The 13,485-nt window shown below is 44.4% G+C and overlaps 1 protein-coding gene across 2 annotated transcripts in view; it reads left to right on the top strand.

Moving 5' to 3' along the window:
- The window catches only part of AXDND1 (axonemal dynein light chain domain containing 1), a 59,437-nt gene that overhangs the window by 16,406 nt on the left and 29,546 nt on the right, over window positions 1-13,485 (top strand). For both annotated transcript variants that reach the window (XM_063427299.1, XM_063427300.1), the window contains exons 5-9: window positions 4,734-4,819; window positions 5,486-5,542; window positions 6,706-6,814; window positions 6,981-7,102; window positions 7,606-7,746. In XM_063427299.1, the coding sequence (XP_063283369.1) occupies window positions 4,734-4,819; window positions 5,486-5,542; window positions 6,706-6,814; window positions 6,981-7,102; window positions 7,606-7,746 (515 nt within the window). The remainder of the gene's footprint in view (window positions 1-4,733; window positions 4,820-5,485; window positions 5,543-6,705; window positions 6,815-6,980; window positions 7,103-7,605; window positions 7,747-13,485) is intronic.

The following is a 13,485-nucleotide window of genomic DNA, read 5'->3' as shown; positions in this document are numbered from 1 at the left end:
GGCTTCTATGGGTTAAGGGGCACTTAAAAATTTCCTACTTGTGGAAACCGACATGGGTAGAAAAAATAAAAACCCAAGATCGGATAAGGGTCTGCCAACCCAGGATATCGGCGAATTGTTCAGCAACTCCCAGTGGCCACATGGGACAACATGGCGCACCACGATGGAGGATCCTCTGGCTCCTCAGAAAATTTTCGGGACTTGGGAGAGGGGATTACCCACAGCTGGCAGAGCTCCGAGATACATAGCCGGCGATATGGTTCAATTCCAGAAATCTGTTGACGGCACGCATGCACAGATTGCCGTTCTGGAGGCCTTCCACAGCAAACAGAACACTAGACTTGTCGAGATGGAGAAGCAATTGGGGGGGCTCCACCAGCAGCAGAAAACTAATGAGGACAGGGTGGAGGCGATATAACCTCAAGATTAGGGGAGTACCGGAGGCCTTAAACCTTATGGACTTACCGCACTTTATCAGAAGATTTCTGGCTGCTACCCTGCCGCCTAAAACAGGCTAGGGTTATAAAATTGGATGTCATGTTCTGCCTCCCTAAGCCGGGGACTGCGCCACCGACGACCACACAGGATGTAATAATTTCAATTCCAGTCTCTATAGGACCGGGCCTTACTTATGTCAGCCGTAAAGGAGAAGAGTGCATTGCTGTTTGAGGGTGCTACCCTGCAATTGTTCTCAGACTAAACCAGGAATAACCTGGCCTGGTGAAGATCATTGTGCCCTCTCCTCCAGCTCTTGCGAGCAAAGAACATCCCCTCTGGGCTTGGCTGCAAGCTGTGGAGGGGCTCCTGGAAGATCTCTCCAAGAGATCCAGAAGATTTAATGTGTGGGTGAGAGGCTTACCCGAGGCATCGGGTGAGGGGAGTCTTTCCAGGCTGCTAATCAACATTTTCCGGCCCTTGTTACCAGACATCCCGGAAGACAAGTGGGCCGTGGAACACTCACCGGGCGCTGAGGGCAAGGGGAGCCCAGGGCAATGTTCTCCGTGACGTTATCGCCTGCTATCATTATTGCTCCACGGCCAAGCCGTGGTGCCGGCTTTGTCCACGGCCCCTGGTATGACGTCACCCCTGCCAGTATTCTAAAACTCAGAGCATAAGGAAATGGAAACGCGGGACAGCGAAAACAGGGAGATTTTCTAGACCTCATATACAACACATTAATGTAAAGCAACCGTGATCAAATAGAGCTGTGCAGTTTGGGCCCCGTTCATTGTCGAGCCACCTCCTTCCTCTGCTATGCAAATGACCCCCATTATTTGGTTGGCTCGTGTTACCTGTGCCAGCTGAGTGTCTACACATGGAGCGGTCTCTGGCACCTTCTCTACTTCTATCCCTGGACGCGGAGAAGGCGTTTGACAGGGTCGAGTGGCCGTACCTGTTCTCTCTTGGAGCATTGGGATATCCCTGCCTCGTTTGTGAGCGCCGTGAGGATCCTCTATAGGGACCTACGGGCGCAGGTGGTGTTACCGGGTGACGGCGGTGACACGTTTCACATAGGGGGCACCCCTGTCTGGTACCATTACCTATCTCCCTGTTGTTCACCTTGGTGTTGGAACCATTTTTGCAGCGAATAAGAGGCCCCAGAGGTGCGAGGGGTGAGGGTTGGGGGAGAAGAATTTATACTGACAGTTTCGGATCCACTCGAGTCTTTGCCATCTCTGTCCGACCTGATAGGGGAATACAGCCAAGTATCTGGCTATAAGGTCAATTTGACCAAATCAAGTGCCATGTCTATGCACTTGTCAGCCACCAATGCATAGACAGTTAGATCCACAATGCACTTACGCCTAACTGACTCTGTTAAGAACCTGAGCATCATGGTCACCAAGAGTAGTCGGACCCTTCATAAAGTCAACTATCAATCTCTGTTTCACACTATCAAGATAGACCTAAAGGCCTGGGGGTCCAGACCGATCTCATGGATAGGCCGCATCCATAGCATTAAAATGCATGTGCTTCCAAGACTCCTTTTTCTGTTTTAAGTGCTTCCCATACCGCTAACCAAAGCAGAACTAGACACGATGCAGAAACACATAGATTCCTTCATATGGGATAATAAAAGACACAGATTGGCTTGGAATATGCTATACAGGCCAAAAATGAGAGGGGACTGGGACTGCCAAATCTCCTACTGTATTATTATGCAGCCCAACTTGTGGCATGCGGATCCGGGAGAGAGACAGTGGGTAGATCCCGAATCGCAGATTGTGGGTTCGGATCTACCCATGTTCTGTATGTGGCTTGCCAAGTCCCAACGTGCACTCTTGAGAACCGAATGCCTGGGCACAGTTACTTCCCTGTCCATATGGGACAAGATCAGACACAAATATGGCCTAAGCTCCAGCCCCTCCCACTGACCCAGTTATTGCGGAACGGAGACTTTCCCCCAGGAATGACCCCTCAGGGTTTTGGGAACTTGGAAGATGTGGGTCTGCAGAGGTATCTTGACTTATGGGACGGGGATAAGCTAATGACTTTTAACACACTGAAACAGAGGGCCAGACTGTTTCACTACTACTTCTGCTATATCCAAATGAGAGACTTTGCCCACCGGGAGGAGGTCACTGGGTCGAGGGGCAATGCACCCACTCTCTTTGAGACTGTCATCAGGGAAGGTATAGGAGGGGGTTCATTACAGACATTTACACCGACATATGCTTGACAGCCTAGGCCTGGGGCTAGCTACAATATGTGGAACAGTGGGAGAGAGACCTGGGAGGGAAGGTTAAGGGAGATGAGTGGCAGGATATGTGGGAGGCAGCAGCGAAGGTCTCATTGTGTGTGCTCTCACAAGAACAAATGTATCCTCTTCAGATGGCACACCACCCTGGTGCAGTTGTGTAGGATGGACGCACAACCCATTGATGCAGAAAGATAAGTCCTGCGCTCACTCCCATCACTGGGCGGCTGCAAATGACTACAGTACACATCAGCCCCAATATATATTAAAAACCAAAGAAAAAAAGTTACCTATGCTCTCTCCTTAATCCCTACTTATTTTTAAACAAATGGAGGTTTTTTAGTTACCTCCAATGGCCCTGAGAGGATGAGCCCACCTGCCAACGTCAAGGCAGACCCCCGAGGTGGGTCCTAACTCTAACCATTCACCTTGCTTCCTTGAGCCTCTGGCAAAAAATCTCTTCTGAGACAGAAAGGGGTATTTTTTATACACACCCCTATACATTATTAACCCTTAATAGGGAACACATGGGATGGGCGGCTGCATTGTAACAAGGCTGAGTGATACAAAAAATGGATACTAATGCAGAAAGACCCATTGATGCTTGCTTACAGATGTGCGGGATAAGGGGAACTTATCCCCATATGTGGTGGTTTTGCCCTGTCCTGATGCAGTTCTGGGGGTACATCAGATCTTTACTTAGGGAGGTCTTCTGCAAGCCGTTTGAACTGGACCCCTGCCTTTTCCTACTATCCAAACTCCAGGAAAGCATGACCTACCGTGAACAGAAACTATGTAATAAAATAACTCTGGCAGCAAGGTGAGTTTTAGCATCTCACTGGCTGCAAACGTCCCCTCCCCTCCAGAAGACAATCACTTAATGGACCAATTAAGTGCAACAATACATAACATCCTTTCCTCGTTTAATAAGATATGGGGACTGTGGTACGCCTATAAAGATAACTTAGAATTTGTCTTTTCCGCAAGGGACCACGCTACAAAGAGATCTTGTGGGGGGCATTACGACCCTTGGAGGTCCGCACAGCCAGTTAAGCGACATAAGGGGGACGTTATTAGCTTCGGGTGCTCTTGAGAGTAGAGGAGAGTGGGAATGGGGGAGGCGGGAGCTGGGAGAGGGGAGTAATAATGCCCCCTTACCCAGTAAACAGAATCCCGAACCCCACCACCAGCTAACTGGTAATTAGGTGACTGGGACAGATTTGTGCTGCTGTAACAAGGAATTCCTTGCATACGTTTGTAAAACATTACAAAATTGACATTCTTGCCTCTGAATACACCAACTACGGGCATAACTTCCGTCAGGCAGCAGTTGTTTAATACTTGCTTCAGCTTGTTACATCCTGTCATTCATTTTAGTATACACTATAAACCCATAAAACCAATTAATGAAGCCACCAAACAGGGGAGTATGGAGCAATAAAAAAAATAAAGAACGTAGGTTGAAAGCCATATAAAAATAGAGAAGGGGTAAGAGACCCCCCTAAAAAAATGGGACTAGTTAGAAAGGGAGTCAGAAAAAAGGGGAGAATGGATTTATAGAGCTGAAAAAGAGGGCAGTCTTATGGGTAGAGAGCCACACAAAATACTGTTATGACACCACAAACAAAGGGCAGAAGGTAGTACTGGAGAAAAGATACAAAGGAAGGAAAGTCGGGGACAGCAAAAAGGAGAAGGGTAATTGAGAGGAACTAATTGTGCGTCTGGGTCCCAGAGAGCTGTCAGTCTATGTTAAGTAGATTGTCTCATTAGGAAAGTTTTCTATGGTAAATAATTTATTGCGGGATATGAATGAATATATTTTTCCAACCAGTTGGGACCCAAAAAAGTATAATGCAGACTGAGCTTTCAATTTCAATCCAGGCACTCAGAACCACTGGTCTACAATGTTATAAGTTCTCTGTTTTGGATATTGTATAACTATAACCTTGTACTGGATAATGTACTTTTATTTGATTTTTTTCAATTCATCTGCGCTACAGATGTTTTTTGTAATCCAGAGTAATTATCTCCACAGGGAGTGAGCATGGAAGACAGTCTTATCCCAGAGGAATTCTATATTGTTAAGAACAAAGGTGTCCTAGGATTGGAGTATTATGAAGAGTAAGTATAGAGTTTTTTTAGTATTAGTTAACTGTTCACATAATTTTAAGGTGAAACCTATTTCGCAAGTCAGGCATAAATCAATCGTGATTAATACATTTGTGTTTTCAAACCATTTTAAGTATGTGGTTCCAAGTAAAGATTATTGATTTCATGGAAGGATTATGTGTTTGCTAGGAAGGTATGTGCATGTGGCCATATTGTAGTTACATCATCCTTCTACCCTTTATCTACAGGTGATTCAAAATATGAAATTAAGATCTTGGAGTACTTTTCAATAGTACAACAAAAATCTTTACTGACTACTGAAAAGCCATAACATTTCTCTTTGGAGATACAAATTCTTAATAATGTTAATATTAATTATTAGAGCTCCAAATGTTCTACTTAACCAAAAAAAACAACAACAACGGAATCCAATAAAACAACCTCTCTAGGGAGAAAATGACATATTTTTCTTTACTGTGAATAACCGTGTCAAGTATGTCTCTTTTGCTAATGCAAAAAATATTTTTGCTCCTGTAACTTTCCATTGTTCTAGGTAATGTTCCTTTCCTTGAGGTGCAGTGGATTACATCTGTCCTCTTTACAGTTCTGTTAATGTGTGTTTCTTAAACTTAGGAATACCTTTACTCTGAAAACATTTTTTTTGTTCTCCCTATCCAGCAAATATACAACCCTTTTAGAAGATGACGAAAAAAGATTGAGAGTGTTCCCATCCATGTAAGTTTTTTTTTGTTTTTTTTAATTCTTTATTTAAGGTTTGGCAGACATTGAGAAACTTCTTGTACATTTTTACCGGTTTGCGCAGAAACCGTCCTTTGCGTATACAGATTTGCTATTACAAGTGCGAGTTTCAGGGCTTACGCAGAAGCCAATGCAGACTATAGTGCGGGTTACATCACGGTCGGTTTGTATGAATGCCGACAAATGCTCTCATCATCTGACATTTTTGAAATTTAGAAATTTAAACAATGGTATACAGGTGCTCATTACACATCTGTTGGTCAGTGTTAAGTAGAGGAAGTAAGTTTGATGGAGTAGAAGGAAAGGAAAAGAAGGGGGGGGAGGGACGGTGCTCACCCATCTTGGCTCTGTGGGGAGAGTGGAGGGGGGCCCTCCTGGGCTTTTTAGATTGCAGAGAGGTTTTGCACCCTTACTCCACACGCTGTTGGTTAAGTGGGTTTTGCGGGCTTAGTCCTTGCTGTAGGGGGCCCACAGCTAGAGATATGAGCGTGTTCTCGAGCCAGTGGTAGTGAGGAAGACCTGTGTACGGGCGGCGGGAGATGAGCCCTTCTAGGGGAGGTGTGGGCTCTGCTGCCGGGGGGGGGGGGGGGGGAGGGGAGGGGAGGGAAGAGGGGTTATGTTGTTCTTAGTGAGTCAGTGTATTCCACCCAGGGTTCCCACACTTTGAGGAAGCGTGGGTACGTGTCTCGCACCTGAGCTGTCAGCTTGTCCATGAGGCAGGCTTCTTTGATGTTTTGTATTACCTTGTCCATGTGTGGGGTATCTGCTTGGAGCCACATCAGTGCTAAGGCCCTCCTGGCTGCAAAGTTTATTTTGTTTAGGAGCTTCTGTTCTTTATTGAGTAGGGTGTCTATCCATCCATGTAAGTTTAAACTAATTTTGCATAACATGTTCAATTGATAGCAACGGGTCTTCTTTTAGTTTCAAATTGTTATATATTGTTTAGTTTCACTTTGCAGAGAAGGATTAAGGTCCCACAGTGTCCTTAGCAAGTTTCTAGTTTGGGTCCCCCTTAACTCTTAGTATAGGGATGATGAATGGAGACAAGCTGGACCAAGTATCTTCATTGTGTCCAAGCCTGTGTAATCCCTGGGCCCTAAGTGGTTGTGTTGTGCTTAATTCTGCCATGCATTGAACAGGAAACCCAGTGGAAGGTTAGAGGTTCTTCAACTAATGAAGGTGATGGACAGCATGCTGAAAGAAGCAGGAGTAGATGAAGAAGACCTGAAGATGGACGGACCGACTCAGGTGAGATTGTAATACTGGAAGGGGATGACCTGGTTGACTAAACTATGTACAGTAAGTGACACTGTTACACAAAACTAGAATGACTCAAAAATATTAACAATAATGTTTCCTCCTATCACGTTGTTGACTTAACTAGGTAAAGGAATATGTTTTCATCTATGTTTAGATACACAATTTACTAGAATTACTGAAGACCGAGCAAAATATATACAACATTGTGTTTCACGAGCTCATCCGTCAAGTCAGTGTGGAGTGTGCGGAGAGAGGGCAGCTGCTTGCTAAGATCAGGTTTGTACTGTCATCAGAAGATCAAAGATGTAATCTCTGTATGCTCAACATGAATAGCATCCTACAAATGGATGGCAGCAACTATGGGAATCATTAATAGTTTTACAATATGTACAGTAGAGTCATAGCACATACGCTTGTCAAGTATGTCTCTTTTGCTAATGCAAAAAATATTTTTGCTCCTGTAACTTTCCATGCTTCGTTCAAGACACTCAGTTTCATGTTATCCAATAAAGTGAAAATTGATGGGAATTCAAAAGGGATTTTTTTTAAATTTAAGGCAAAAATAGCCATACTGAATACAGAATAGGGCGGGCGGGGGGCAGAGGCTTCCTATAGTATTAGGCATACAGGAATACATTATTGTGTTCATAGTGTTCCTTTAATTTATGTGTGTTTGTAATTCTATTTTATTTCATAAAATTATACAGCTCTAACCTCACACTATGGAAGTTGAACAATCCAAGTTTCAGAATGATTTATATGTATCTTTTTTGTTATAGGCAAAGATATGCCATGTTGCTGAATAAAATTCCACAACAGGTGATGAGTTTGCACGAAGACCTTTTAGCTCAGCGTGCACTAGACCGATGCCTGACAGATGAAATTCTCCATTTCAAGAACTCCATTGGGGAACTTACCAAGTTAGTAATGAGCTTATCAAACTGAAGTTATATAACAAATCAAAGGAGCCATGCAGTGGACACAGATTTAACCCCTTAAGGACACATGACATGTCTGACATGTCATGATTCCCTTTTATTCCAGATGTTTGGTCCTTAAGGGGTTAAAGGGACACTATAGTCGCCAAAAACAACTTTAGCTTAATTAGGCAGATTTAGTGTATACATCATGCCTCTGAAGTCTCCCTGCACAATTCTCTGCCACTTGGGTGTTAAATCACTTTTGTTTCTGTTAATGCAGCCCTAGTCACACCTCCCCTGCCTGTGACTGACACAGCCTGCAGGAAAACGAAATGGCAATTTTAAGTAAGTAGTAACTTACTTTAATTTTTTTTATCTCCTGCTCTGTAAATTGAACTTTAATTGCATACAGGGGGCTCATGCAGGGCCTAACAAGCTATTAACAGAGCAGGAGATAAGACATTTTAAATCAAACAGAATTTGCAATAAATGAAGTGTAAACATTAGATGACTCTCTACATGAAGTGTTTAGGAAGACTGTATAAGTCACATGCAGTGAGGTGTGCCATGGGCTGCATAAACAAAGTGATTTAACTCCTAAATGGAAGAAAATTGAGCAGTGAGACTGCAGGGACATGATCTATACACCAAAACTGCTGCATTAAGCTAAAGATGTTTTGGTGACTGTAGTGTCCCTTTAAAATACCAGGGAGCCCAAATCAATGATTGAGATTGGGCTACCTAAGATCCGTAAACAAACTCTCTGTATCTCTTTTTTAAAGACGCTTATCTGCATATCCTTAATATCAGTTGATGGACTTACAAAGCCACTATAAATACATAATTTTTAAATTATTAGACGTAAATTGGTAAATGGACGCAGAATATATTGGCTGTGTGTAAATGCAAATGATAATTAGCTTTTTTAATAAAAGCATGGAGTTTTTACTCTCTAGCCTTCCATCCCTCAGCCCTAAAACATAGAGAATGTAATATCTCACAGGGTTATTCACTAAAGTGAGAATTTAAGGTGGGAGGTTTTGGCAATTATATTAGGGATATTATATTGGTACCTCCATCAGATTAGACCAGTCACCTCACCATTATACTTCATTCTATTTTATTTTTATTTGTCTTATTATTAGCTATGTGTCGCTGAGTATGTTTAAAAGCAGGAATCTCCTTTTTTATTTGGAAGTCCCTCAGTGGGCATGTGGGAGGAAGTTTTAGCCTTAGATTTTTGTTAAGGGTGCCCTCGAAGGCACGATAGGACACTAGCTGGTTTGGATTGGTGGACTTGCACCGGGCTCTCCCATTCCCACTAATAGATACACAGATCCCTACCTTTACATTCATTTTCATTTCTTTGTTTTGCTTTCCACCCTTAGCTATAGTGTTTATCTTTTATACCTGCATACAAATATTGTGAATCAGTATGCACTAAGATTTATTTTGACAATTATTATAATAACTTTTTGAACACCCCTGTTTTGGGTATTTTAAATAATGTATTAAAAGTGACGTTTTAAACTTCTACTAAGGGTTTGCTCTCCCCCTTTCTTTAGAGGGAAGACTTGAGAAGTGCAGACAATATATCTTCTCCTAGTCTCCCCTATAGTTCTCTTATTATTTTGAGAATTTAAGGTGAAATCAAAATAAATTTAAAATTTAATGAGAGAGTAAGTACTCTGGCTTTAAATTTGAATTTCACTTTGACTTCACTTTAAAGGGATTTTATAGTGCCAGGAAAACAAACTTGTTTCCTGGCACTGTCGAATCCTGCAGTGCCCCCCCTCCTGCGCGGCTGAAGGGGTGAAAGCCCCTTCAGTCACTTACCTGAATTCAGCGCCGATGTCCCTCGACGTTGGGTCAGGCTCTGCCCACGCTCCTCCCACACCAATGTCAGCCGGCGGCGTAGACCTAATGCGCATGCGAGGCAATGGCCACGCTCGCATTAGTTTCTCCCCATAGGAAAGCATTATTTTGTGATTTCCTATGGGGAAAAAAAAATTTATGCTGAAGGTCCTTATGCATAACGTGAGGACGTCCAAGGTCAGATAACGGACCAAAGGTCCGTTTGGATTCCGGAAGTCCCTCTAGTGGCTGTCTGGAAGACAGCCACTAGAGGAGGAGTAGACCTTGTTCTCAGAAACTGCAATAATTACCACTGTAAGGTTAAGTGACATGGGACATTGCACCCAGACCACTTCAATGAGCTGAAGTGGTCTGAGGGCCTACAGTGTCCCTTTAAATTCTGACTTTAGTAAATAACCCTGTCACTGTGCAGAAACCAGCAGATAGTATAATTTGAATAAGTGCCAGAGATACACATGCATTTTTATTATCCATCAAATCATTTCATTAAATCACCAGTGTTTGAAAATATCTCTCAGACATCAGTAATTACAAATATTCTTGAGGTTGCTGAAGCTTTGCATGGGCTGTCAGGTGCAATGTGTAATCAACAGCATGCGTTTCATCTCAAGCAATCTTTCATGCTGCATCATGTTCTTTTTATTATTGCAAGGGGTTCCAGATGCAGCAATTTATTTTGGCTGAGAGAGTTTTCACTTGCAACAGCTGGTATGCAGTGTCAGTTTGGTTGCCCTTGCCGAACATAGATCACTTTTAGGATTCTCAGCACACTAGGGAAAGTTAGATTCTCAGAACCCCTGTATGTGTGTATGCTCTGCAGTAGGTGCAGTGGAACAGCAGAGACTCCCTTTGAGGTATCTCTTGTTGGTTCCATAGGGGCATTAAAGTCCCCACCCAGAATCAGGCAGCCCTCCATGAATTGCACTAGCAACTTAAGCACTTTTTTGAGGGCTTTATCCTGACTCTGACTGGGAAGATGTATGTTTGCCAACATATATGGGTTATATACAATCATGCCCTTCACAAAAATATATTGACCCTCCTGTTCCTCCAGATTTGCCAGAACTAGAGTGATTTGTGAAGTAGGATAGCCGTGCCCGTATACTTCCCTACAGGATTATTACTGTGAAAGCATTACTTTTTTTTTTTTTTTTTTATTCTTTATTTTTGTAGTGCGCATAAAGGGTTACAGGCAGGCATGAGGTGCCCCGAAAGCAGTCCTCAAGCATTTACTCCGCTAAACACGCGGGACAATTGATTATCAGGCACATTTTTATATAAAATTTGTTGCACATATATTCAATTGGTGAGAGTAGATTCAATCTGTGGGTATGCTTAAATATTGTTTGAACCAATCCGTGAACAACACAGGGTTGCATACATATATTAATAGCAGTTTAAACAGACTAGTTCATTTCGATTTGAAGTGGTTTACAGGCCAAGTCCTGTGAGACGCTACAACCTGCGCATTGGTTGCGGTTATTACGTTGGGTCTAGCTAGGCATATCTTTAGGTATAGCACAAATAGATGATATTTTAAACTATGTCTGTAAACGATAATTCTACAAATGCTACGCTCTAGATACTTTAACTGACAGCCTAGGGTTGATTAGTCACAGTGAGATTCTTGGAGAAGTATGCCTGTTATGGTATAGTATATAAGTGTTAGCTTAAAATACAGTTCAGTGTTAGTACAGTCGTTCTATAGTTGGGTTCCAGGTTATACATGTATGTCTGAATGTGTGATGCTATGGATTCTACCTTCGGTATAGGTTAGCTATGCATGTCGGTGGTTAAGTAAAAACAGAGTTAGCTATAAGATACGTTTCGGAAAGAGGGTAAGTCCTATACTGGGAAGCAGGTAATTGCTAAGCATGCGTGTAGGCGCTTTTGCCTCCCCATAGTTGCGGCTACGTGGCCGCTTCAGAGCCAAAAGGCAGCTGTTACCAATCATACAACATAGGTCTATATGGAGGACAAACCAGAAAACAAAAAACAAAACTTGGAGTCATCAGTTGATGTGAGGCATTGTCCTTGTTGGGCTTTACGTTGGGGCTTTCAGCCTATGCCCGATGTCGGGAAGTCCCAGCCGCCGCCTCTACAAGTGTCTCTACTGGGAACTCTGGGCAAGGTGCCTCCGCATCTGGATCCAGCTTTGATGGCATCCTGGAGGGTACGCTGACGTTCTGCCTCTCGGTTGGCAGTGCTGGTGGCGGGAGGTCGGGTTATTCTGCGCCAGGCACTGAGAGGCTGGGTTGGTGAGTGCTTCGCAGGAGTCGCTTGTGCGGGAGTCCCGCCGCTGTACAGCTGCGGGTGGGAGCTCGCGTCCGGGAAATGTAGCCTCTGCACCCTCCCTGAGGGCTGCAGGGATCCGTGTTGGGGCGTGGGAGTGCGAACTCCAGCACCCCGGAGACAAGGCACTGTTTCCATCCGTGCTGTGTTTCCGTTCCGATTCCCGTTGGGAGCTGCTCTGGATATACGGGGGGTGTACCCGCCTAGCTGGCGCCGGGTTGCCGGGTGGATCCACGCCGCCATCTGTCTCATCAGCCGCTTGTAGTACTGCCACCTGGTTTTCAGCTTTGTCCAGAGGTTGTCACCGAGCCGCTTGTAGAACTCCCATGTGTGTCTGGGAGGTTTGATGAGTGCACATTGTGTGGTGGATCTCGTCCGTGCTACCATCTTGGGTGGGCCTTGGCGAGTCCGCTTTGTTTTAGGTAATGTCGCTTGGTCCTGCTGTGTTGCAGGGGCATTCCTCCCCCGCAAGGACCGGGATATCCCCCGCCGGTCCAAAGGGGGGGGGGGGGGGTAGCGGGGCCGCCGTGGGTTCCCGTTTGGGCGTGTGGCCCCTGTCAGGCGGTCGGACGTCTCCTCCGGACCTAAGGCCCTGCTCCCTTTTAGGCCGCACTGCCGGTGCCGGGTTTGCCGTCACGTATCGGTGTCGGGCCGGTATCATCGTGTGCCTCTCTGTCCGCTGAGTTGGTTCCCGAACACCATATGCCTCTGGCGTTAGTGGATCACTCGTTAATTGCGTGAGTTTGCTTGTTATTGCAGGAGCTCATGAGATGTGCAGCCGGCCATCTTGGCTGCCAGGCCCCGCCCCTGTGAAAGCATTACTTGATATGGTGATTGTTCAGTATGGGGGAAATGTCCCTCTTTAAAGTGCTATTCCTGAATGTAGACAACGTGAGCCCTGTGCTTATAAAACTTCCTAAGGGCATGAGATCTTTTCTCTGGGGGCGTTAAGACCTTTTGCATTGACAGACAAATGAATGAGGGGAGCTCATACAAATGTCTGCCAAAGTGGCATATTGGCTGTTTGTACAGATGCAGCTAGGAAGGAGTACCCAGACAGACACCAATGTATGGGATCTATCCGGTTAATCCAAATGCTAGTCGTATAGCCTGAGACTGGGATGTCTGTGTATCTAAAACAGTGCCATTCAGGGAGGCAATAAAAATATAAGAACACTAAACAGAAAGTATTAACATAAATCGTGAAATCAGCTTGCCTCGAGGCAGGGGAGCCTGGCAAGTATTAGCCCTACAACTGCACCAGGTGGATGCCAGTGGACTTTCTCCAAACTGTAGCACCCAATCCTTGGAGGGAGGGGGGAGGAGGTGTGGGCAGGCAGGCATGCTGAAAACTAGCTACGAAAAGCCAAACAGAAAAACACGATACTATGACAATTGAAAATGCACAAAGGCAGAGAAGGATGGTAGCAGCATGCCAAGGAAAGGCTCAGAAGCAAAGAAAAAAATAATTATATATATATATATATATATATATATATATATATATATATATATATATATGCACACAAGCCGCCACCCTAACCCAGCACAAAGAGCTAAACACTTAAGGAA

This window comes from Pelobates fuscus, chromosome 7, assembly GCF_036172605.1.
Source record: "Pelobates fuscus isolate aPelFus1 chromosome 7, aPelFus1.pri, whole genome shotgun sequence".
Taxonomy (NCBI): domain Eukaryota; kingdom Metazoa; phylum Chordata; class Amphibia; order Anura; family Pelobatidae; genus Pelobates; species Pelobates fuscus.
This window is presented reverse-complemented; position numbering and strand designations above follow the sequence as displayed.